A 25,143-nucleotide genomic window follows, 5' to 3' on the forward strand; every position below is an offset into this window, starting at 1 on the left:
ATTAAATAAATTATTAAAATAAATTTGTCCAAAAAATTATCTCTCGATCGATCATTTGCCAAAGCCAAAGCCGAAGCCGAAGCCGAAGCGAACGACCACGGTGCGAGGGGGTCCCTCTTTCCAACCCTTTTAACAGTTAATAGGAGTGTTTATTTATTTAGACTCTCCTATTTTCATTTCCATTACCGATGAGGGACAATTGCCTTTTTCATTAAAGCATTAGAGGACTTTTCAAGTTCCAACCTTTCCAGTGCTAAACTTTTCAAATTCCTCTCCTTCCCTCTATTTCCCATCAATTCTTGCTACATACCCAACAGTAACATCGTATTGGGCCCGGGGCACAGGGAGAGACATACTCTAATGGGGAGTATTAGTAGTTCAGATGAGGAACTTTCATTGTTTCTAGAAATGCGAAGAAGGGACTGACAAAAATAATAATCGATTTCTTCAAAAATTCAATGAATTTGATCCCCTTGGTAAGTTTTTTTTTTTTGGTTCTTCTTCCAGTTATTCACCTTTCTTTGTTCAAATTGACAGCATAAAGAATAAATTTCAAGTTGAAGTTGTTTTTTTGTTGGTGCATTTCAACTTCAAGTTCCAAATATATTTTGAGTCTTTATGGACATCATATAAATGTGTCCAACTAGTGAGAAACTAGTGATTTCAACTTCATAACCTAAAGTTCATGTACCTGCATTTAATATTGCATCAGCTGCACCCCTGCAGAAGACTCGTACGGATGAGTTCCTTAATGCTGACAATGATACAACGGATTACGATTGGAAATTTGTTTCTTCTTCTCATTTCCAAGTATGTGGTTTTTTGAGTTGTTTAATTGTTTCTTTTAGCTGCTTATGTTGATTTTTGACATCATAAATTTCTTTGTCCAATTTAATATTTTTCACCATGTAGTTTATAAATTGGCTTAAGTCATAAGAAGCCCCTTAAAGTTGTCCGCATAATTCACTTACACGCCTTAATTAAAGCTTTTATCTATTGAACACCTCTAGAACTTTGAATTGATACCTTTTGAGCCCTTTTTTGCCTATGTGGCATTTTAAGTGTGTTCACGTTTGATAAGCGCGTGAAAGCTCTAATTAGAAACTTTTTTTTAAAAAAAAATAATCCTCTTTCTTCTTCCTTGTGTTTGTCACGTCACTTTTCCAGCGACCACAATTGTTAATCATACTCTCTCCTTCTTTCATTTTTTTTCTAGTCGCTTATCTCCGATACATTAATGATCATTTTATTTTTCCAAATTTGTCATTATTGTTGCCATTACATTCATTCCTTTCTCCTCTTTTGAGCAACCACCACCACTTTTACCACTAAGGCTGCCGCTTGGTTGTTATTTTTCCAGACTAAAATTGCTTGAATCTAAACTTGTCATTGTTGATTTATGGTTAAGAAGAAGAACAAAAAAAAACAATGATCGAAAGTTGATGAGTAGCTAGGAAGTGGACTGTTAAAGTTTTTTTTTTAATTTAATGATCAACCATTCATACAAAAGAAGTACAAGAAAAAAAGATTAATTGTTGACCTCCCTTTTTCAGAATTGAAATTATTTACATTGAATTAACTCAACTACACCATTAATTGTTGACTTCACCTAAAAAAAATTTAAACCTGAAACAAAGAGGACATAAATGAAGAAATTGAAGAAGGATCGGTTTGCAAGAAGGTGATGGCGGCGACAACACTGGTGGTTGTACGATGTCGTTTTGAAAAAAGAAAATTGAAGAGCGCTGATGGTAAGGGTGGAAAATAACTTAAAAACAATTTTTCCTTTTCTTTTCATAATATTTTGTTGTTATTTTGATTCAAAATGCCACATGTATGTTGTTTATCGGTGAATTTGCCACGTCACCATGAATGTATTACACTCTTTTTATACTTTTAGCTGATTGTCAAAAAAATGCTTAGATGGTTCTAATTCAAGTTGGAATAAGTGTTCATAGGTACATGTCATAGTTGAGGTGTCCAAGTGAAATATACGGACAACTTTAAGGGGTCATCTATAACTTAAGTCTTATAAATTCTTTAGGGAAGTATTGATGAGTTGATTTCTCAAATGGTAACCATTTCTTCTTTATTCCAATTTTTTCAACAAGAAAGTAGTATTGATCTTTTTAGAATTCTTAAGGACATTGATCTTCCGTCTGGCTTAAGGATATATCTCTTTTCATAGACTCGATAAGGAGAGAATACACCACTTGGGTGGAAGGGGAGTCCAGGGTTTATTTTACATGGACTTGTCTTCAAAAGGGATGTTTCTTTTGATAGTAAATGGAAAATTTACCTTGATAATTTTTTGGCGATGTCATTTTTCTCTGTGCTTTCGCACAAGATGATGAGAATAATAACAATTAGTTGAGTTACCATCTCAGAAATTAACTCAAATATTGATGCACAAGTTTGCTTGAATTATCTTACCTACACAAGTTTACCTTGTTAATTTTTCGGCATTGTCATTTTTCTCTGTTCTTTCACCCAAAAAGATGGAGATAATATGTTATGGTCTCTATTATGGATGTAGTTATGTGATGCAGCAACATAAAAAGTTTTCTTCTTATGACCATTGATGTTGGTTCGTTAATAGAGAACCTACAATCTCTCGAGTTACAGTACTCAAAAACTTAAATGACTTTTTTTCTTACATTTGCTAAGACAAACAAATAGTTTAACTACAATACTTAAAAGAGATAACTACTCCTATAAAATAGGACATGACTTCCTAACATTACTGGAATGAAAAACTGCACTATTAAAGGAAAATGACTACTACTAAAAGGAAATGACTACTGCTAAAAAGAAATAACTAATGTTGTAACTATTGGATGACTAATGAGTAATAAAATTACTCTTTTTGTTCAAATCGCGCTTGTCCTCAAGTGCTAAATGCGGTGAGAAATCTGGTGTCTTGGATTGACTTCGTCTATAAAGTCAATCCAGAATAATTTCTTGCATCGATGACCTCAGGTGAATGGTTTCATAACAATTGAAACAAAGTCCCTTAAGTTTCCTCTCCTCCATTTCAGAACTGTTCAGTTTCTTCACAAATCTGACATGATGTTTTGGTGAGAAACTTGTTGTTTTGGATTTGGCAATCATCTAACGATTGTGAACAAACGGGTTGTTCCTTGCATTCATAAAGTCGAGATAAACTCATCGCTGTAGCCAAATCTGGATGATTATGCAACTCAACCTCAATTGTTATAAATTAGATCACATTAATTCGATATTTTAAACAAAAAAATTAGATATTCTAAAATTATATGAAAAGTACTATAAATTATAATTTTTTGCATATTAATATAATAAAAAGATACATTTGAGATATTTTTATTACCATGAAATTCATATTTTTAATTTAGTTTCACTTGTATTTACATATTTTGTTATTCTTTTATAGTATCTTAGTTTAGTTAGTTCTGGTAGCAAAGAACTAATTGTAAGTCAGAGTATATTTTCTGCCATCATATGAATTTTTCTTGCAACTTATTCGATCATCTAAATGATGTGTAACTGTCTATTCAATTATTCATACATGCTTTTTATTTGGGGTTTTTGCGTCCTAGGAAACCTACTAGATTGATTTTAATTCTTAATCATGCTTTTTCATTTATCTTGTTGTTGCTACAATTCTCATTTACCCAAATTTTCTTTTTCCTATTTGTTCGAATATGCTTTATTATAAGTTTGGTGTTTATTGGAAATAATTTTTTCATCTCTAAGAAATACAGATATGATATGTGTACAATCTATCTCTATCCCTCTTCAAGTTTCAGTTCTGAAAATTACATTTATTTTTGTTAGAAGATATTATTGTTTTTATAATTATGTGTTTATTGTAAGTACTTTCGATGAAGCCTTTTATATTTTTGAATGTTATCAAAACTGACCAACTGTTTAAAGTTAAAATTTTTGTGTTAGGCATGAATATCAATTTCAAATTACAATGATTCACTAACTTTTATATTGGGAAAATTGATTAGAATAAAGTTACACCATCTTTAAATAAGATTCACATGTCACAAAGCACATTCAAGTCATGTAAAAAAATAGTACTAAGATAATTAATGAACTTCGATAGAATAATCACCCAATGTATGTTTTTGTTAACTATGTCAATCTATTCTAGAATATTGTCTCGTTAGTATATTTATATGAAAACCTTTCTTACTTTATTTGTTAAATTAATTGAACTTTTAGGACATACATGTTCTCACTTCTAAATACTTTTTATATGTACACCACTTTGATTTCAACCATGACAAGTGGAGTCGTAAATGTGTGAAGCATAGCTTAAAAGGAAGTCTCTACATGTTGGTCCAGGTATGTGTTGGCCTTTTAGGAAATGATGATACAAGACAGGCTATAGTCGACTTCTTGGATGAAGCACATATATAACTTTATAAAAATAAAGCAATTGCTACTTCATTCTTTTTCAATTTTATATATTACCATTTTAAAAGTTTCAGAAACTAGACAACATTCATTATTATGCTAATATATCCATATACTCTCGTATAATCTTAATACCAATTTATTTATATATATTTCATTAAGAAATCTTTTCTTTTTGTTTTAAAGCGTTTAAAAGAGTTGATCATAAAAATGAAACAAAGCGAGTAACATCTTATTGGGCCCGGGGCACAGCGAGAGACATCCTCTAATGGGGAGTATTAGTAGTTCAGATGAGGAACTATCATTGTTTCTAGATATGCGAAGAAGGGGAATGACAAAAATAATAATCGATTTTTTCAAAAATTCAATGAATTTGATCCCCTTGGTAAGTTTTTTTTTTTTTTGGTTCTTCTTCCAATTATTGACCTTTCTTTGTTCAAATTGACAGCATAAAGAATAAATTTCAAGTTGAAGTTGTTTTTTGTAGGTGCATTTCAACTTCAAGTTCAAAAAATATTTTGAGTCTTCATGGACATCATATAAATGTGTCTAACTAGTGAGAAATTAGTGATTTCAGCTTCATAACCTAAAGTTCACGTATGTAATTTTTTTTCAATCCTATCTTATTGCAGGATGAAAAAGTGGTAGTTCGCCTGCATTTAATATTGAATCAGCTGCACCCCTGCAGAAGACTCGTACGGATGAGTTCCTTAATGTTGACAATGATACAGCGGATTACGATTGGTAATTTGTTTCTTCTTCTCCTTTCCAAGTATGTGATTTTTTGAGTTGTTTAATTGTTTCTTTTAGCTGCTTATGTTGATTTTTGACATCATAAGTTTCTTTATCCAATTTAATCTTTTTCACCATGTAGTTTATAAATTGGATGAAGTCATAAGAAGTTCCTTAAAGTTGTCTGCACAATTCACTTAGACACCTTAATTAAAGTTTTTATCTATTGAACACCTCTAGAACTTTGAATTGATACCTCTTGAGCCATTTATTGCCTATGTGTCATTTTAAGTGTGTTCACGTTTGATGAGCGCGTGAAAGCTCTAATTAGACACTTTTTTATAAAAAAAAAATTCTCTTTCTTTTTCCTTGTGTTTGTCATGTCACTTTTCCGGCGACCACCATTGTTAATCATACTCTCTCCTTCTTTCATTCTTTTTTTCTAGTCACTTATCTCCTATACATTAATGATCATTTTATTTTTCCAAATTTGTCATTATTGTTGCCATTACATTCATTCCTTTCTCCTCTTTTGAGCAACCACCACCACTTTTACCATTAAGGCTGCCGCTTGGTTGTTATTTTGCCAGACTAAAATTGCTTGAATCTAAACTTGTCATTGTTGATTTATAGTAAAGAAGAAGAACAAAAAAAACAATGACCGGCAGTTGATAAGTAGCTAGGAAGAGGACTGTTAGAGTTTTTTTTAAAATTTAATGATCAACCATTCATACAAAAGAAGTACAAGAAAAAAAGATTAAGTACAAGAAAAAAAGATTAATTGTTGACATCCCTTTTTCAGAATTGAAATTATTTACATTGAATTAACTCAATTACACCATTAGTTGTTGACTTCACTTAAAAAAAATTTAAACGTGAAACAAAGAGGACATAAATGAAGAAATTGAAGAAGGATCGGTTTTCAAGAAGGTGATGGTGGCGACAACAATAGTGGTTGTACGATGGCGTTTTGAAAAAAGAAAATTGAAGAGCTAATGGTAGGGGTGAAAAATAACCTAAAAACAATTTTTCCTTTTCTTTTCATAATATTTAGTTGTTATTTGGATTCAAAATGGCACATGTATGTTTTTTATAGGTGAATTTGCCACGTCACCATGAATGTATTACACTCTTTTTATACTTTTAGATGATTGTCAAAAAAAATCTTAGATGGTTCTAATTCAAGTTGGAATAAGTGTTCAATAGGTATATGTCATAGTTGAGGTTTACAAGTGAAATATGCGGACAACTTTAAGGGGTCATCTATAACTTAAGTCTTATAAATTCTTTAGGGAAGTATTGATGAGTTGATTTCTCAAATGGTAACCATTTCTTCTTTATTCCAATTTTTTCAACAAGAAAGTAGTATTGATCTTTTTAGAATGCCTAAGGACATTGATCTTCCGTCTTGCTTAAGGATATATCTCTTTTCTTAGACTCGATAAGGAGAGAATACACCACTTGGGTGGAAGGGGAGTCCAGGGTTATTCTACATGGACATGGCTTCAAAAGGGATGTTTCTTTTGATAGTAAATGGAATATTTACCTTGTTTATTTTTTGGCGATGTCATTTTTCACTATGCTTTCACACAAGAAGATGAGAATAATAACAATTAGTTAAGTGAACATCTCGGAAATTAACTCAAATGTTAATGCACAAGTTTGCTTGAATTATCTTACCTACACAAGTTTACCTTGTTAATTTTTCGGCAATGTCATTTTTCTCTGTGCTTTCACCCAAAAAGATGGAGATAATATGTTATGGTCCCTATTATGGATCTAGTTATGGGATGCTGCAACATAAAAAGTTTTCTTCTTATGACCATTGATGTTGGTTCGTTAATAGAGAACCTGCAATCTCTCGAGTTACAGTACTCAAAAACTTAAATGACTTTTTTTCTTACATTTCCTAAGACAAACAAATATTTTAAATAAAATACTTAAAAGAGATAACTACTCCCATAAATTAGGACATGACTTCCTAACATTACTGGAATGAAAAACTGCACTATTAAAGGAAAATGACTACTACTAAAAGGAAATGATTACTGCTAAAAAGAAATAACTAATGTTGTAACTATTGGATGACTAATGAATGATAAAATTACTCTCTTTCTTCAAATCGCGCTTGTCCTCAAGCGCTAAATGCGGTGAGAAATCTTGTGTCTTGGATTGACTTCGTCTATAAAGTCAATCCAGAATAATTTCTTGCATCGATGACCTCAGGTGAATGGTTTCATAACAATTGAAACAAAGTCCCTTAAGTTTCCTCTCCTCCATTTCAGAACTGTTCAGTTTCTTCACAAATCTGACATGATGTTTTGGTGAGAAACTTGTTGTTTTGGATTTGGCAATCATCTAACGATTGTGAACAAACGAGTTGTTCCTTGCATTCATAAAGTCGAGATAAACTCATCGCTGTAGCCAAATCTGGATGATTATGCAACTCAACCTCAATTGTTATATAATCAGCTAGACCACTGATATAAAGTTCAATTTTTTGCGACTGAGTGAGTGTACACACCCGCAGAATTAATTTCTCAAACTTTCCTTGGTAATTTTTCGCAGACCCTATCTGGCATAATTCAGCAAATTCTCCCAATTTTTTACTTCTAATTGGTGGCACAAAGCGAATGTTACATTGACGTTTTAATTCATCCCAAGATGGTTGAGAAATATCTACCTCTAGTTGAAGAAACCAAAGTTGTGCATTGCCTTCTAAATGAAATGAAGCAAGTCCAACCTTTTCTTCTTCTGGATTTTGTTGGTGTCGAAAGAAGTGTTCACATCTGTTCAACCATCCCAAAGGGTCCTCTTGGCCATTAAATCGTGCGAAATCCAACTTTGTATGTGAGAAATGATGAAACTTCCTCCTACTTTTGAATCTGACCCTCCTATCCCTTTATTTTTTCTCTTCCAAACGCGATGCTGACTTGTATTTATATTTGAATCAGAAGCAACCTTAGAATTCTCTAAATCCTTTGGGAGTGCATCCAAACGAACAATTTCTTAAAACTCATCCAAAAAATTAAATGTAAATATTTCTACGCACTCATTTTGGTTTTTCCTCAAACATATGATGGTTTAGAGGACGATATTATTTTCTACTTAATTAGAAGTCTCGAGTTCAAATTTTGAATATGAAAATACTTCTTGATAGGTTGTATATCTCTTCAAATAAAGCCTTACACAATTTTAAATTTTAAATTTTAATGCAGATGTCGGATGGAAAAAAATCAATACAAAAATAAAAATTTGTTAAATGTTACTCCCTTTGTCCGAAATTGTTTGTCATTTTGCGCTTATCGAAAGTCAATTGACTTATTTTCAAAAGGTAAATTAGATCACATTAATTCTATATTTTAAACAGAAAAATTAGATAATCTAAAATTATATGAAAAGTACTATAAATACTATTTTTTTGCATATTAATATAATAAAAAGATACATCTTAAAATGTTTGTCAAAAAAATTTTAATTTGACTCTAACAATAAAAAACATGACAAAAAAATCGAACAGAGGAAATATTAACAAATAGAACAAAGCAAGAAAGAATTGGGAGGAGATCAGTAAAAGTAAAACGAAAAGATTAAAATAGAAGAGAAAAGGAAATGAAATAAAATAAAATAAAAGTGAAAAGTAGGTCCCAATAACATGTGACAGCCAAATAAGCTTCGTACAACTGACAGTAATTATATCCCGCACATAATAATATTTTTCACTTAATAGCAATCACAATACTAGTACTAAGACTATTCCTCCTACTACTTCCTACCAAATGAGGCCTATTCTTTTATCATTTTTGATCTTTTCCATTTTGAGTCCTTTTCCTTTCTTGACGTTACTTACTAATATCTTCCAGCCAAAACATATCCTATTACCCCTTTTTGGATAACTCCTTTTGCATTTTCGTTCTTTAATTGTCTTGTGATCTCAAAAATCTTTGATGGGGAGATTATTTGTGTTGACTCTTGAAGGCAGCATCTACAGCAGCAAGCACTGTGGAACTCATCTTGCCCTTTCTGAAAAAATTCTTTCCAAGGTTTAACTCCATCTTTTCTGTTTGATCACTCTGTTGTTGTGATTTCTTGAAATTTAATTTTGATTTTGATTTGTTTCGTTATAAAAATACTATCTTTGGCTTGATCAGTGGTTTTGTTTCTAGAACTTGTTAGGGATTGTTGTTGGTCCGTAACAGTAATTTTAGATGTATATAAAAATTGGCTAATTTAAATCAGTTATGTGAGCGAAGAATGTCTTAGATTGAGTAAATTTTACCCTAAAGGAGATGGGGTTTTTAGCATCACAGAACTGGGTTTTGTGGAGTTGCTGATTTTGGAGTAAAAGAGGATTGAATGATGATTGTTTGTGAACTTATAAAAAGTAGTTATTTACTGCTGATAGCATACCATACAAAATTCCTGCTTAATCCAGTTCTGAATTAGAGGAGCTGTTTGTTGAGTCTGATACTTGGAATATACTTGATTGACATTTTCCATTTGTTCCATGGTTGTGTGCTAGTGGCTTGAATATTCAAACTATTATTGTTATGCCCAGTCCGTTGATCAGGTCCTGACCTATTTTCTACATTTTTATCAATTCGGTGCTTGCTTGGTCTCTTCATTTTGCTTAATTTCATTGTCATGTGCATTCATGATTTTCTATGAAGAATTCCATATGACTTCTATAGCATAAAATAAGACCTCATTTTCAAGTGTTGCGGCTTTGAAACTACTGTTTCTTAGAAAATTCATATGCTTTTGGATAGAGCGAAATGTTGATTTTGCAATTAATTATATTGAAGTTTATGTTACATGCTTGTTTCAGCCCTTAAATAATGTTTGTACTCATTCTGAGTCATGAAGTTATCTAACTCTATGTTTTCCTTCTAATCTTTCCTTCAGTCTTTCCAGTGCAGACATGGGAAGGCTTATCTCTTCAGAAAGGTGTAAGTCTATTTGATTCTGCACATTCAATCATCATATATGTTTGTGACATTTTCTCATGTCCAATTTTTTAACTTGCAACATGAAAATCACAAGTGCAACTTACAACTTCTGTTGGTTTTATTCTTGTTAGAGTATCTGATTGTTGTTAAGATTTTCTTGGCATTGATGGGACATAAGTTATTTGTAGCTTGTTTAGATGAACAAAATGATATTACGATAGTGAAGCTTATCATACCTCTGCTATAGAAAGATGAAAAAGCTACCGTATAAATCCTCTTATTTGACTTCCACCTCTTCTTTTACTAGTGTGGAAGATACTGTTAAGCTAGAAAGTGAAAAATGATGAAGTGTTGAAGAATTCATGTTGGTAGTAGTTAGCCAAAATTTTCAGATTTGAAATGAAAAAGGATTTGTTTTCAAAAGTTGAGTGCAACTGGAGTATGTACAAATTATTTGGCTTTTACTCTACGTGAGTCACGTAGCTCTCAGGATCTTTGATTTTGTTATTAGCTCCGAGTAATTTTTATTATGGAAGGTCACAACCAACCTAGAGTATTTGAGCGCACCTGAAAAGTTGTGTACAAGGCAGGCTATACCCTGTAGGTTTAATTTGTTGAAGACATAATACTTTGTATTTGTATCTTAATAAATTTGTGTCTTAGAGATTGCTCTTAGGATCTGATTTTGTTATCAGCTCTGAGTCATTATTATTCCGGAAGGTCTTAACTCATGACCAACCTAGAAAATTTGAGTGAACATGAAAAGTTGAACAAGGTAGGCTATACCTTGTAGGTTTAGTTTGTTAAAGACATGGTACTTTTTATGTATATCTTCATATATTTGTGTCATTGACAATAAAATTAGCACCAGAATTTGATCTATTGGAATTACTATAGAACCTAGTGGGGATTTTACCCGACTATTATATCGTGTACTTTTGAATGTATTTCCAGGAGTACAAACATTAACACATCAATGTATAGAGTAATTTCTTACTTGACTTGAGTTATTTTTCACTTGGTAGCAACATTACAATAGTTACATGGCTGAATGCATATATTATGCTCCACTTGATTGCTCCTGTTCAAGAGTCCTGCTCTTCTCAAACCTCTTCATTTAATTTTATCATTTAGCATAAACATACAAAATGATAATGCACTTTGTAGTTCTGTGTATTCTATACGCCTTGTGTTTCTTTTGACAGGGTGAATATCACTTCTGGTGAGATAGAAAATAGAATGATGATGACTGGTATGCACACTGTGGCAGACATTTTCTGTATCTGTTGTGGGTCAAATGTTGGATGGAAATATGTGAGTATGGAGTGATAAAATGCTAGACATTGTCTTTTGGCAGTTGCTAGAAGTTTTAGATGTTCCTAATATGACGATTCTTTTCAGGAGACCGCCCATGAGATGAGCCAAAAGTACAAAGAAGGAAAATCAGTGCTTGAGCGGTCAGTTGATTACTTCAGTTTTCTTTAGAATTGAGTTAGGAACATATCATAAGTCCTCACTGAGGTACTTTCTTTTATACTCAACAGGTTTAAGATTTCTGGACCTGATGGAAGCCATTACTCGGCTAGTCATGATATTCATGTTGCAGGAAGTGATGCTGATGATGTTTGATAACCATCGAGAACAAAAATTCTATCCCAAAATGTACATTCTTTAACTCACCACCCAATTATTTAGTTCTTTATGGACCATTGGATTCTTGAATAGCTTAAGCTACTACAACTTCATTAAGCTTGTCCTCTATTGTGTATGATAAAATGAAACCGCCATGTGTTGTAGCAAACTAACATGATCATCTGCCTGCATTTGTTTGCAATGACAATACATTACTAGTAGCAACCACTCCGCTTTCATTGCTTCGATCTTTCCATTGTTGTTTGGTAGCTAGATAAAGCTATGTGGGTATTAGTTATGCAGGTATTACCTTAAGTAGGGTTTAGCTATGTAGGTATTACTTATGAGGGTATTAGTCAAGAAAGTATTCTGGACATGTCTTTTTGAAATAAAACCAGGACTATAAATTGATTTGCCGTCTAGTTTGCCCTTTTCCATAACCATCCCATATCCTTCCTGAGTGACTCGCATAGACCATTTTGGTCTACCTAGATTTTCCATAAGCCCCAATATTCTATCAAGGCAGTTGCCGAACCATACTACATAGTTCTAGCGACAACAAAAGCTTAAAAAATTAGCACCTTACCCCCATAATCACATCAAAACTTCGTAGAGGTCATAGAAGTAAAACTGGTCTAGTATGGTGTGATGTTTTGTCCAGATGTAAACAGAATGATGACCATAACTAGCTAACATTTTGCCTGACAATCATGGGTTTGTTGTTTTATCAACAAAAATATGACAAGAGTGGGAAGAAATTTAAGGTTATTCAGCAGATTTGTAACGACCTATTATGCCATTATAGTTGTTCAGGGCGATAGTACCCTTGTGTAGATCTCTGTGAGTCAAGAGTGTGGTAGAAATTCGGAAATGGAAAATCGAGTATGAAAATTTTCTTCTGTTTCACTATAGTGGACACTTTCTTTGTAATAACTAGATAACTATTTATACCTCATTAATTTCTTTGAGCAATTCAAACGCTTAAAGAATCAATTTTATAGGGTTTCTAGGTAGGCTAGGTTCATAAATCTATACTAGAAAGGCAAGATTTAACGGACTAGAATTGAAGATCATTCATAATTAACTTGCCCCACATGTTGTGCCATCTAAAATAATAACCCTAGGTTTCAATGGATGAAATCCTATGGATATTCTTTTTAGTTCTAGGAGTAAACCAAAATATGGAAGAAACGAATGAACGGAAGACACTTACCTCAATAGAGAAAAACCCCAAGTCTTAGAAAATCGTCTCTGGGGTTCTTTGGTCAGATATTTTACATTATGACTAAGTACGGACAAAAAATAACATAAAGACGCGAGTTACTGTTTTTCGACCTTCTCCGTAGCGAAACTTCACAACTTCGTTATGATCATGCATACTTCCTATTAGATAAAATCATCTTTAAATAATTGGTTGAACCTTCTAAAGGTAAAATTATGTGAGTTTGAATACTCAAGACTTTTGTTTGAGAAAGAATATGATTAATGTGTTGTCATATTTTGAGAATGAATACTCTTAAGGGTAAGATTGTTCGTCGTTTCATGTTGAGAACTTACGGGTGATGAGTCTAAATATGAGATTTTTATTATTGTCTGTCGTCTCATGTTGAAAACTTACGAGTAATAAGTCTAAATATGAGAGTTTTATTACAACACGACTTTTGTTCAATATTTCTTTTTTGATGACAAGGGAAACCCACAACCGCTATCCTTTGGGTGCGCACAGGGTAAAACCCTCCCTCTTATGCAATAGCTCGCAAATCAAGTAGGATAGGTAACCCTCACTAGCAAGCCTAAAATTCCTATAAATTTATGAATATTCTTTAGTTCCACTTGAAACTTTCTATCTTCTTAACCTCATATATGATAAGACATGTAGACCTTTCTCGTTTCACATGTACAGTCTGAATATATGTCATACCTCAATGATCTAAATTTGATATTTTAATTTTTTCTTAATTTCAACCTTTTTGCACACTTTGTACACGATAAGAAATTATTGGGCAAAGATATCTGATTACCTTTCATACGGTCACAATTCAGATAAAAGTGTGAAGTTTTGTCCAAATGAAAATAATGAAACCAGAATGATGTCCAAAACTGACTATCATTTTGTCTGACATTCATGACTTTATTGTTTTATCAACAAAATATGACAATTTGCATTAAATAACATACTCACTATCCTCAATAGATAAAACTCTACCTCAACGAAGTTTCAGTATATAACAACTATTTGACTACAATTAAGATTATTAAGCAAATACGTAACGACTTTTTCCATCGTTATGATTGTTTAGGCGATAGTACCCTTGTGTAGATCTCCGTGGGTTAAGAGTTGGTAGAAATCTTAAAATGGAAAATCGAGTGTGAAATTCAGCTTGTGCTTCCCTATAACGAACACTTCTTTAAATAGCGAGATTGCTATAACGAAGGAATGCTACATAGAGAAGGTAGCGAAGTTTCGCTATAGTGAAGGTCGGGAAACAGTAACTCGTGTTTTTAAGCTAGTTTCATTCAGATTTAATTATAACGTAAATTTCTTACCAGATAACCCTAGAGGATTATTTTCTAAGACTTTGTGATTTTCTCTCTTGAGGTAAGTGTTTTTGGTTCATTCATTTGTTCCTTCCAGACTTCGATGTCCTCCCTGAATTTAAAGATATGCTCTTCATAGGATTTTACACGTTGAAACCTAGAATTATTATTTTAATGGCACATGTTGGGCAGGTTAATTATGAACAAGTTTCAAGTTAAGTCCGTTAAACTCAGTCGACTAGGATAGAATTATAAACCCTGACTTAATTATAAATTTGAGGAAATGATTTTTTTAAGCATATGAACTGCTCAAGAGAAGTTAATGGGGTTGAAGCTTTATGAATGAGTTTGATATGATCATGTGAACCTCTGATTTAATAAAATAGTCTTTAAATAATTGATTAAACTTTCTTAAAACATAGAATTATGTGAGTTTAAATGCCCAAGACCTCTGTTTGAGAAAGTAGATGATTAACGTGTTGTCATATATTGAGGATGAATGATCCTAAGGGAAAAGGAAATACACACTGGGTGTTTAAGATTATCTGTCGTCCAATGTTGAAGACTTACGAGTAACAAGCCTAAATATGAGCATTTAATTATAATATCACTTTTGTTAAACAACATTCTGTTTAGATTAAAATTTTATAACAATATATGTTTAATTTCATCCTAATATGTTTTAAAAAAATATGAAAATTCTTTAGTTCCACTTCAAAATTTATAACCTTCTAAATCTCACATATGATTGGACCTGCGGACGGTCCATGTGTCACATTTACCGTCCATGTATTCGTCATACCTCATTGATCAAAATTTAATATTTTAAATGCTCTTTGATTTCAACATGAAAAGATATTAGCTTTTACTATATCTACATTTGCTTTAGCATAGCTCAGTCAAAGCAATGAAATTTAATGACTCAAATCTAATTCATATTTTTGAAGTGTTATAGTTGACCTTAGTAAGTCATACCAAAATTACGGGTAAAATTACTTTATATTTGGCTTTCATATAACAACAACTGAAGTTTTATCCCAATGAAAGAATAATTGTTGACACCCAATCTTATCCTTCATTCACATTTTTTTCACGAGCTTCTTTTATTTGCGAGGCCAAAATATTTTTTAAGCCATCTTTGTCTACTTTTATGCTTAAAAAAATGTTATATGCTTAATTTTATTATCATTATATTGCATTTTCTGTTAGTGAACTGAGTAGAAAAGGGATTCGGCGGGAAAAGGAGTGTAACATGAAATAAGTAAGGAGGTCAACCTCTTTCAAATATATGACAATGTAGTTGGACTCTCATGTTGATCCACATGAATCATCCTTTTTATAGAAGAAAATCTTTGCCTTATTGGCAGAGGATAGTAAGTTCCAAGTTCCATATGAGATATTTTTATTACCATGAAATTCATAAATAAAGTAGTTAATGATAGGTTTTGTATTACCGTCTTTGTATTTATTCACGTTTATTAAGTACTTATGAATAATCATTTTCAAAGTTCAATTACTATCATGCTCAAGCATTTTTACAAAATCTAGTCATAGTCATATTTTTTATTTGGTTTCACTTGTATTTAACAATATCTAGTTATAATCATATTTTTAATTTGGTTTCACTTGTATTTACATATTTTATTATTCTTTTATACTATCTTAGTTTAGTTAGTTCTGGTAGCAAAGAATTTGTTGTAAGTCGAGTATATTTTTCTGCCATCATATGAATTTTTCTTGCAACTTATTCGATTATCTAAATAATGTGTAACTCCCTATTCAATTATTCATACATGCTTTTTATTTGGGGTTTTTGCGTCCTAGCAAAACTACTAGATTGATTTTAATTCTTAATCATGTTTTTTCATTTATCTTGTTGTTGCTACAATTCTCAATTACCCAAATTTTCTTTTTCCTATTTGTTGAAATATGCTTTATTATAAGTTTGATGTTTATTGGAAATAAGTTTTTCATCTCTATGAAATACAGATATGGTATGTGTACAATCTATCTCTATCCCTTTTCAAATTTCAGTTCTGAAAATTACATTTATTTTTGTTTGAAGATATTATTGTTTTTGTAATTATGTGTTTATTGTAAGTACTTTCGATTAAGCCTTTTATATTTTTAAATGTTATCAAAACTGACCAATTGTTTAAAGTTAAGATTTTTTGGGTTAAGCATGAATATCAATTTCAAATTACAATGATTCACTAACTTTTATATTGGGAAAATTGATTAGTGTAATGTTACATTATCTTTAAATAAGATTCACATTTCACAAAGCACATTCAAGTCATGTAAAAAAATAGTACTAAGATAATTAATGAACTTTGATAGAATAATCACCCAATGTATGTTTTTGTTAACTATGTCAATCTATTTTAGCATCTTGTCTCGTTAGTCTATTTATAAGAAAACCTTTCTTACTTTATTTTTTAAATTAATTAAACTTTTAGTACATACATGTTCTCACTTCTAAATACTTTTTATATGTACATCACTTTGATTTCAACCATGACAAGTGGAGTCGTCAATGTGTGAAGCATAGCTTAAAAGGAATCGTCTCTCCATGCTGGGCCAGGTACGTGTTGGCCTTTGAGGAAATGATGATACAAGATAGTCTATAGTCGACTTCTTGGATGAAGCACATATATAACTTTATAAAAAATAAAGCACTTGTTACTCCATTCTTTTACAATTTTATATATTACCATTTTAAATGTTTCAGAAACTAGACAACTTTCATTATTATGCTAATATATCCATATACTCTCGTTTAATCTTAATACCAATTTATTTATATCTATTTTATTAAGAATTATTTTCTTCTTGTTTTAAAGCGTTTAAAAGAGTTGATCATAAAAAATGAAACAAAGGGAGTAACATCTTACTGGGCCAGGGCACAGGGAGAGACATCCTCTAATGGGGAGTATTAGTAGTTCAGATGAGGAACTATCATTGTTTCTAGAAATGCGAAGAAGGGGAAATGGCAGAAATAATGATCGATTTCTTCAAAAATTCAATGAATTTGATCCCCTTGGTACGTTTTTTTTTTTGGTTCTTCTTCCATTTATTGACCTTTCTTTGTTCAAATTGACAGCATAAAGAATAAATTTAAAGTTGAAGTTGTTTTTTTGTAGGTGCATTTCAACTGCAAGTTCCAAAAACATTTTGAGTCTTTATGGACATCATATAAATGTGTCCAACTAGTGAGAAATTAGTGATTTCAACTTCATAACCTAAAGTTCATGTATGTAATTTTTTTTCAATCCTATGTTATTGCAGGATGAAAAAGTGGTAGTTCACCTGTATTTAATATTGAATCAGCTGCACCCCTGCAGAAGACTCATACGGATGAGTTCTTTAATGTTGACAATGATACAACGAATTACGATTGGTAATTTGTTTCTTCTTCTCCTTTCCAAGTATGTGATTTTTTGAGTTGTTTAATTGTTTCTTTTAGCTGCTTATGTTGATTTTTGACATCATAAGTTTATTTATCCAATTTAATCTTTTTCACTATGTAGTTTATAAATTGGCTTAAGTCATAAGCAGCCCCTTAAAGTTGTCCGCATAATTCACTTAGACACCTTAATTAAAGCTTTTATCTATTGAACACCTCTAGAACTTTGAATTGATACCTCTTGAGCCATTTTTTTCCTATGTGGCATTTTAAGTGTGTTCACATTTGATGAGCGCGTGAAAGCTCTAATTAGAAACTTTTTTTAAAAAAAAATAAATAATCCTCTTTCTTCTTCCTTGTGTTTTTCACGTCACTTTTCCGGCGACCACCATTGTTAATCATACTCTCTCCTTCTTTCATTCTTTTTTTCTAGTCACTTATCTCCTATACATTAATGATCATTTTATGTTTCCAAATTTGTCATTATTATTGCCATCACATTCATTCCTTTCTCCTCTATTGAGCAACCACCACCACTTTTACCATTAAAGCTGCCGCTTGGTTGTTATTTTGCCAGACTAAAATTGCTTGAATCTAAACTTGTCATTGTTGATTTATAGTAAAAAAGAAGAACAAAAAAAAAACAATGATCGACAGTTGATGAGTAGATAGGAAGTGGACTGTTAGATTTTTTTTTAATTTATTTAATGATCAACCATTTTTATAAAAGAAGTACAAGAAAAGAAGATTAATTGTTGACCTCCCTTTTTCATAATTGAAATCATTTACATTAAATTAACTCAATTACACCATTAACTGTTGACTTCACTTAAAAAAAATGTAAAGCTGAAACAAAGAGGAAATAAATGAAAAATTGAAGAAGGATCGGTTTGAAAGAAGGTGATGGTGGCGACAACAATAGTGGTTGTACGATGGCATTTTGAAAAAAGAAAATTGAAGAGCTAATGGTAGGTGTGGAAAAACCTAAAAACAATTTTTCCTTTTCTTTTCACAATATTTTGTTGCTATTTTGATTCAAAATGCCACATGTATGTTGTTTATTGGTGAATTTGCCACGTCACCATGAATGTATTACACTCTTTTTATACTTTTAGCTGATTGTCAAAAAAATGCTTAGATGGTTCTAATTCAAGTTGGAATAAGTGTTCAATAGGTACATGTCATAGTTGAGGTGTCCAAATGAAATATGCGGACAACTTTAAGGTGTCATCTATAACTTAAGTCTTATAAATTCTTTAGGGAAGTATTGATGAGATTTCTCAAATGGTAACCATTTCTTCTTTATTCCAATTTTTTCAACAAGAAAGTAGTATTGATCTTTTTAGAACTCTGAAGGAAATTGATCTTCCATCTTGCTTAAGGATATATCTCTTTTCATAGACTCGATAAGGAGAGAATACACCACTTAAGTGGAAGGGGACTCCAGGGTTTATTTTACATGGACTTGGCTTCAAAAGGGATGTTACTTTTGATAGCAAATGGAAAATTTACCTTGTTAATTTTTTGGCGATGTCTTTTTTCTCTATGCCTTCACACAAGAAGATGAGAATAATAACAATTAGTTGAGTGACCATCTCAGAAATTAACTCAAATATTGATGGACAAGTTTGCTTGAATTATCTTACCTACACAAGTTTACCTTGTTAATTTTTCAGCAATGTCATTTTTCTCTGTGCTTTCACCCAAAAAGATGGAGATAATATGTTATGGTCCCTAATATGGATCTAGTTATAGGATGCTGCAACATAAAAAGTTTTCTTCTTATGACCATTGATGTTGGTTCGTTAATAGAGAACCTGCAATCTCTCGAGTTACAGTACTCAAAAACTTAAATGACTTTTTTTCTTACATTTGCTAAGACAAACAAATAGTTTAAATACAATACTTAAAAGAGATAACTACTCCAATAAATTAGGACATGACTTCCTAACATTACTGGAATGAAAAACTGCACTATTAAAGGAAAATGACTACTACTAAAAGGAAATGACTACTACTAAAATGAAATAACTAATGTTGTAACTATTGGATGACTAATGAGTGAAAAAATTACTCTCTTACTTCAAATCGCGCTTGTCCTCAAGCGCTAAATGCGGTGAGAAATCTGGTGTCTTTGATTGACTTCGTCTATAAAGACAATCCAGAATAATTTCTTGCATTGTTGACCTCAGGTGAATGGTTTCATCACAATTGAAACAAAGTCCCTTAAGTTGCCTCTCCACCATTTCAGAACTGTTCAGTTTCTTCAGAAATCTGACATGTTGTTGAGGTGAGAAACTTGTTGTTTTGGATTTGGAAATCATCTAACGATTGTGAACAAAGAGGTTGTTCCTTGCGTCCATAAAGTCGAGATAAACTCATGGCCATAGCCAAATCTGGTTGTTATGCAACTCAACCTCAATTGTTATATAATCAGCTAGATCACTGATAAAAAGTTCAATTTTTTGCGACTGAGTGAGTGTACCAACCCGTAGAATTAATTTCTCAAACTTTCCTTGGTAATTTTCGCACACCCTATCTGGCATAATACAGCAAATTCTCCCAATTTTTTACTTCTAATTGGTGGCACAAAGCGAATGTTACATTGACGTTTTAATTCATCCCAAGATGGTTGAGAAATATCTACCTCTAGTTGAAGAAACCAAAGTTGTGCATTGCCTTCTAAATGAAATGAAGCAAGTCCAACCCTTTCTTCTTCTGGATTTTGTTGGTGTCGAAAGAAGTGTTCACATCTGTTCAACCATCCCAAAGGGTCCTCTTAGCCATTAAATCGTGCGAAATCCAACTTTGTATGTGAGAAATGATGAAACTTCCTCCTACTTTTGAATCTGACCCTCCTATCCCTTTATTTTTTCTCTTCCAAACGCGATGCTGACTTGTATTTATATTTGAATCAGAAGCAACCTTAGAATTCTCTAAATCCTTTGGGAGTGCATCCAAACGAGCAATTTCTTAAAACTCATCCAAAAAATTAAATGTAAATATTTCTACGCACTCATTTTGGTTTTTCCTCAAACATATGATGGTTTAGAGGACGATATTATTTTCTACTTAATTAGAAGTCTCGAGTTCAAATTTTGAATATGAAAATAATTCTTGATAGATTGTATATCTCTTCAAATAAAGCCTTACACAATTTTAAATTTTAAATTTTAATGCAGATGTCGGATGGAAAAAATCAATACAAAAATAAAAATTTGTTAAATGTTACTCCCTTTGTCCGAAATTGTTTGTCATTTTGCGCTTATCGAAAGTCAATTGACTTATTTTCAAAAGGTAAATTAGATCACATTAATTCTATATTTTAAACAAAAAATTAGATATTCTAAAATTATATGAAAAGTACTATAAATACTATTTTTTTGCATATTAATATAATAAAAAGATACATCTTAAAATGTTTGTCAAAAAATTTTTAATTTGACTCTAACAATAAAAAACATGACAAACAATATCGAACGGAGGAAATATTAACAAATAGAACAAAGCAAGAAAGAATTGGGAGGAGATCAGTAAAAGTAAAACGAAAAGATTAAAATAGAAGAGAAAAGGAAATGAAATGAAACAAAATAAAAGTGAAAAGTAGGTCCCATTAACATGTGACAGCCATTTTGAGTCCTTTTCCTTTCTTGATGTTACTTACTAATATCTTCCAGCCGAAGCATAAAGTATAACCCCTTTTTGGATAACTCCTTTTCCATTTTCGTTCTTCAATTTTCTTGTGATTTCAAAAATCTTTGATGGGGAGATTATTTGTGTTGACTCTTGAAGGCAACATCTACAGTTGCAAGCACTGTGGAACTCATCTTGCCCTTTCTGAAAACATTGTTTCCAAGGTTTAACTCCATCTTTTCTGTTTGATCACTCCGTTGTTGTGATTTCTTGAAATTTAATTTTGATTTTGATTTGTTTCGTTATAAAAATACTATCTTTGGCTTGATCGATAGTTTTGTTTCTAGAACTTGTTAGGGATTGTTGTTGGTCTGTTTCAGTAATTTTAGATGTATATAAAAATTGACTAATTTAAATCAGTTATGTGAGCGAAGAATGTCTTAGATTGAGTAAATTTTACCCTAAAGGAGATGGGTTTTTAGAATCAAAGAACTGGTTTTTGTGGAGTTGCTTATTTTGGAGTAAAAGGGGATTGTATGATGATTGTTTGTGAACTTAAAAAAAGTAGTTATTTAGTGCTGATAGCATACCATATAAAATTTCTGCTTAATCCAGTTCAGAATTAGAGGAGTTGTTTGTTGAGTCTGATATTTGGAGTATACTTGATTGACATTTCCATTTGTTCCATGGTTGTGTGCTAGTTGCTTGAATATTCAAACTATTATTGTTATGCCATGTCCGTTGATCAGGTCCTGATGTAAACGACCTCTTTAGTCGTTTTGAGCAGCAGATTTTATTTCTGGAAAAACAGGCTGAGATGACGGAACCCACGACGGACCGTCATGGGCACGACGTACTGTCTAGGGGGCCTCGTTTCAAAACACATAGAAATTCGGAAAAATGGGTACTGAAATCGACTCTCTGAACTTCGTAACGGAATGGCAGGACGGACTGTCACAGGAGTGACGGACCGTCACAGACTCTTCAGAGAATTGAGTCTCTGAACTCTGTGATGGAGCAGCAGGACGGACCGTCGCAGGCACGACGGCCCGTCACAGGCTGCATAATCCCAGGCGAGGTCGGATTTCTTTAAATTTTTTAAGGGATGTTTTGGACTATTCCTGCTATAATTATAAATTTAGTGGGTTAATGTTAATAATTTAACTACTTGAGGGTTAAAAGAGATAACCTCGAATTAATTAATGGGTTAATTCACCATCTTTTATACTTAATTATATGCTAATTAGGGTAAAAGAAAGAGGGTTTGAATAAGAAAAAGAGAAAAGAACAGAGAGAGGGAGAAACGTACGATCAAGAGAGAGAGAAACATTGAGGACAGCAAAGCTTTGGGGAAATTGCTTGCTTGCTCACGAATCTTCGGTGGAGGTAGGTTATGGTTTTTATACTATTCGTAGTCAACTCTTAATAGCGAATGATATGCGTTGGGTTGTATTGTAAAGTCTTCTATATGCTTAATTGTATGCATGCATGAATGTGATTATATAATTGTGATGAAATAAGCATGATGAAGCCATTGAATCCCAAATCTTGAAAACCCCTTGTTAATGATGATGCCTTGGTATAAAAGAAGGCTTGATGAACTAAAGTTGTGATATTGATGATGCCTTGGTATAAAAGAAGGCTTGATGAACTAAAGTAATGAGATTGATGATGCCTTGGTATAAAAGAAGGCTTGATGAATTAATAGAATGAGATTAGTGGATCGGGTGTCACGAACCGACACGTAGAATTAGGGGATCGGGTGTCACGAACCGACACGTAGAAGTAGGGGATCGGGTGTCACGAACCGACATGTAGAATTAGGGGATCGGGTGTCACGAACCGACACGTAGAATTAGGGGATCGAGTGTCACGAACCGACATATAGAATTAGGAGATCGGGTGTCACGAACCGACACGTAGAATTAGGGGATCGGGTGTCATGAACCGACACGTAGAATTAGGGGATCGGGTGTCACGAACCGACACGTAGAATTAGGGGATCGCGTGTCACGAACCGAGACGTAGAACTAGGGGATCAAAGTGTCACGTTCCGACACATAGTAGTAAGGGAGCGGAGTGTCACATACCGACACAAGAATAAAGGTGATGAATCTTGAAAGATGTTAATATACTCAATCTAATGAACCTAATTCCCAAATGAGTATGATATGGAGGCTTGAATCCTCATGAGTGTACTTGACGTTATTTATCAAAGATTCTTGTACATGTTGTTGCTACAGATTGAGTATTGTAGTTGATTTATGATATTATTTGATGCATATTGTTTTCTATTTGAGTTGGCCGATGATATCTACTCTGTACCCGTGTTTTGTACTGACCCCTACTTGTATGTTTCTTTCCTTGTTATTTGTGGAGTGCAGCAAACGTGCCGTCGTCTTCAACTCAACCGCAACTCTAGCCAGTCTTCATTACACCGGATTTCAGGGTGAGCTAATGCTTCTAGCTTGGACTGGATCTTCCTCTTCATGTCTTGATGCCTTGAAGTTCCGGCATGGACTAGCTTTTTATGTGTTTTAGCTTCTTAGATACTCTTAGATTAGTAATTTGAGGATAAATGTTCTTGTGATGATGACTTCCAGATTTTGGGAATAATAATAGTTGTTGAGCTTTCAGAAGTTATTTAATTGATTTTTATTAATGAGTTTAAGTCTTCCGCAATGTATTTAGTTCATTATGTTTGAAATGATGGGGTTTAGACTGGTTGGTTCGCTCACATAGGAGGATAAATATGGGTGTCAGTCACGGCTCGATTTGGGTGGTGACAAACTTGGTATCAGAGCATTAGGTTCGTTGGTCTCATCACACAAGAACGAGTCTAGTAGAGTCTTAAGAAACGGTAGGGGGACACCTTTACTTTTCTTTGAGAGGCTATAAGACTTTAGGAAAATTCCATTCTTTCTTTCTTTCGTGCTATTACTTGGATCCAATTGGTATCTAGGTGATACAAATTGGTATCTGACCATCTTCACTCTATTCGCGGATGGTTAGAACTAGAGCAACGACTGCGCCAACACCAACATCAGCAAGACAAGAAGCGTTTGAGCCAGCCACTGGGGCTGTAGCTCGAGGAAGAGTAGCGGCAAGAGGTCGTGGTAGAGGTCGTGGGAGGACGTCCTCTAGAGGAAGAGGACGAGCACCTAGCCCTTCTGATACTAGGGCGGTGACTCCTCCACCGACTGAGGAAGTAGTAAGAGAAGGGGTGCATGAGGAGAATGAACAAGTGCAGAATGAGGAATTGCCACCCCAACCTACCCCATAAATGATCAATCAGGTTCTTGCTTATCTTAGCGGGTTATCTGATCAAGGCCAGACACCTCCAGTGTTTTCTGCACCAGCACCTCAGGCTCCGGAGGTACAACATGCGGCTACTATGGCTCCCCGCATGGATGCGTCATTGGAAATAGGCACGTTTTCTCGTCTGACTACAGGGCCGATAATGACAAATGATCAGCATGAACTTTTCAGTAAGTTCTTGAAATTGAAACCTCCAGTCTTCAAGGGTGCTGAATCTGAGGAGGCCTACGATTTTCTAGTTGACTGTCATGAGCTACTACACAAGATGGGTATAGTAGAACAGTTTGGTGTTGAGTTTGTGACTTATCAGTTTCAAGGGAACGCCAAAATGTGGTGGCGGTCACATGTTGAGTGTCAACCAACAGAGGCACCACCTATGACTTGGGCATCATTCTCTAGCTTGTTCATGGAGAAGTATATCCTCCGAACTTTGAGTGATAGGAAAAGAGATGAATTTTTGAGCCTAGAGCAAGGTAGGATGTCGGTTACTGCATATGAGGCTAAGTTTCGTGCATTATCCCGGTATGC

At 33.1% G+C, this 25,143-nt stretch overlaps 1 protein-coding gene and 1 long non-coding RNA gene across 3 annotated transcripts; both read left to right on the plus strand.

Annotated features, from left to right (window-relative positions):
* Positions 1-8,904: 8,904 nt before the first annotated feature.
* On the plus strand, positions 8,905-14,260 carry LOC101263092 (protein yippee-like). The gene is made up of 5 exons (XM_026030003.2): positions 8,905-9,182; positions 10,045-10,088; positions 11,294-11,402; positions 11,490-11,545; positions 11,633-14,260. Exons 1-5 carry the CDS (start codon positions 9,087-9,089, stop codon positions 11,715-11,717), a joined length of 390 nt encoding a protein of 129 aa, XP_025885788.2. The 5' UTR covers positions 8,905-9,086; the 3' UTR covers positions 11,718-14,260.
* A 2,733-nt stretch (positions 14,261-16,993) lies between these two features.
* On the plus strand, positions 16,994-23,959 carry LOC138347278 (uncharacterized). 2 transcript variants are annotated; one of them, XR_011220064.1, is made up of 3 exons: positions 16,994-17,301; positions 17,402-17,658; positions 23,682-23,959. It is a non-coding gene; the product is annotated as an uncharacterized lncRNA (long non-coding RNA). The 2 variants fall into 2 exon arrangements; XR_011220063.1 differs by lacking the exons at positions 16,994-17,301; positions 17,402-17,658 and adding an exon at positions 21,310-21,521.
* Positions 23,960-25,143: the final 1,184 nt, after the last annotated feature.

This window comes from Solanum lycopersicum, chromosome 3 (assembly GCF_036512215.1).
Source record: "Solanum lycopersicum chromosome 3, SLM_r2.1".
Classification (NCBI taxonomy): domain Eukaryota; kingdom Viridiplantae; phylum Streptophyta; class Magnoliopsida; order Solanales; family Solanaceae; genus Solanum; species Solanum lycopersicum.

Coding starts and splice junctions, on each gene's coding strand:
- LOC101263092 (XM_026030003.2), top strand. CDS start 9,087: ATGGGGAGATTATTTGTGTTGACTCTTGAAGGCAGCATCTACAGCAGC. Junction 9,183..10,044: donor CTGAAAAAATTCTTTCCAAG/GTTTAACTCCAT, acceptor TCTTTCCTTCAG/TCTTTCCAGTGCAGACATGG. Junction 10,089..11,293: donor GCTTATCTCTTCAGAAAGGT/GTAAGTCTATTT, acceptor TTCTTTTGACAG/GGTGAATATCACTTCTGGTG.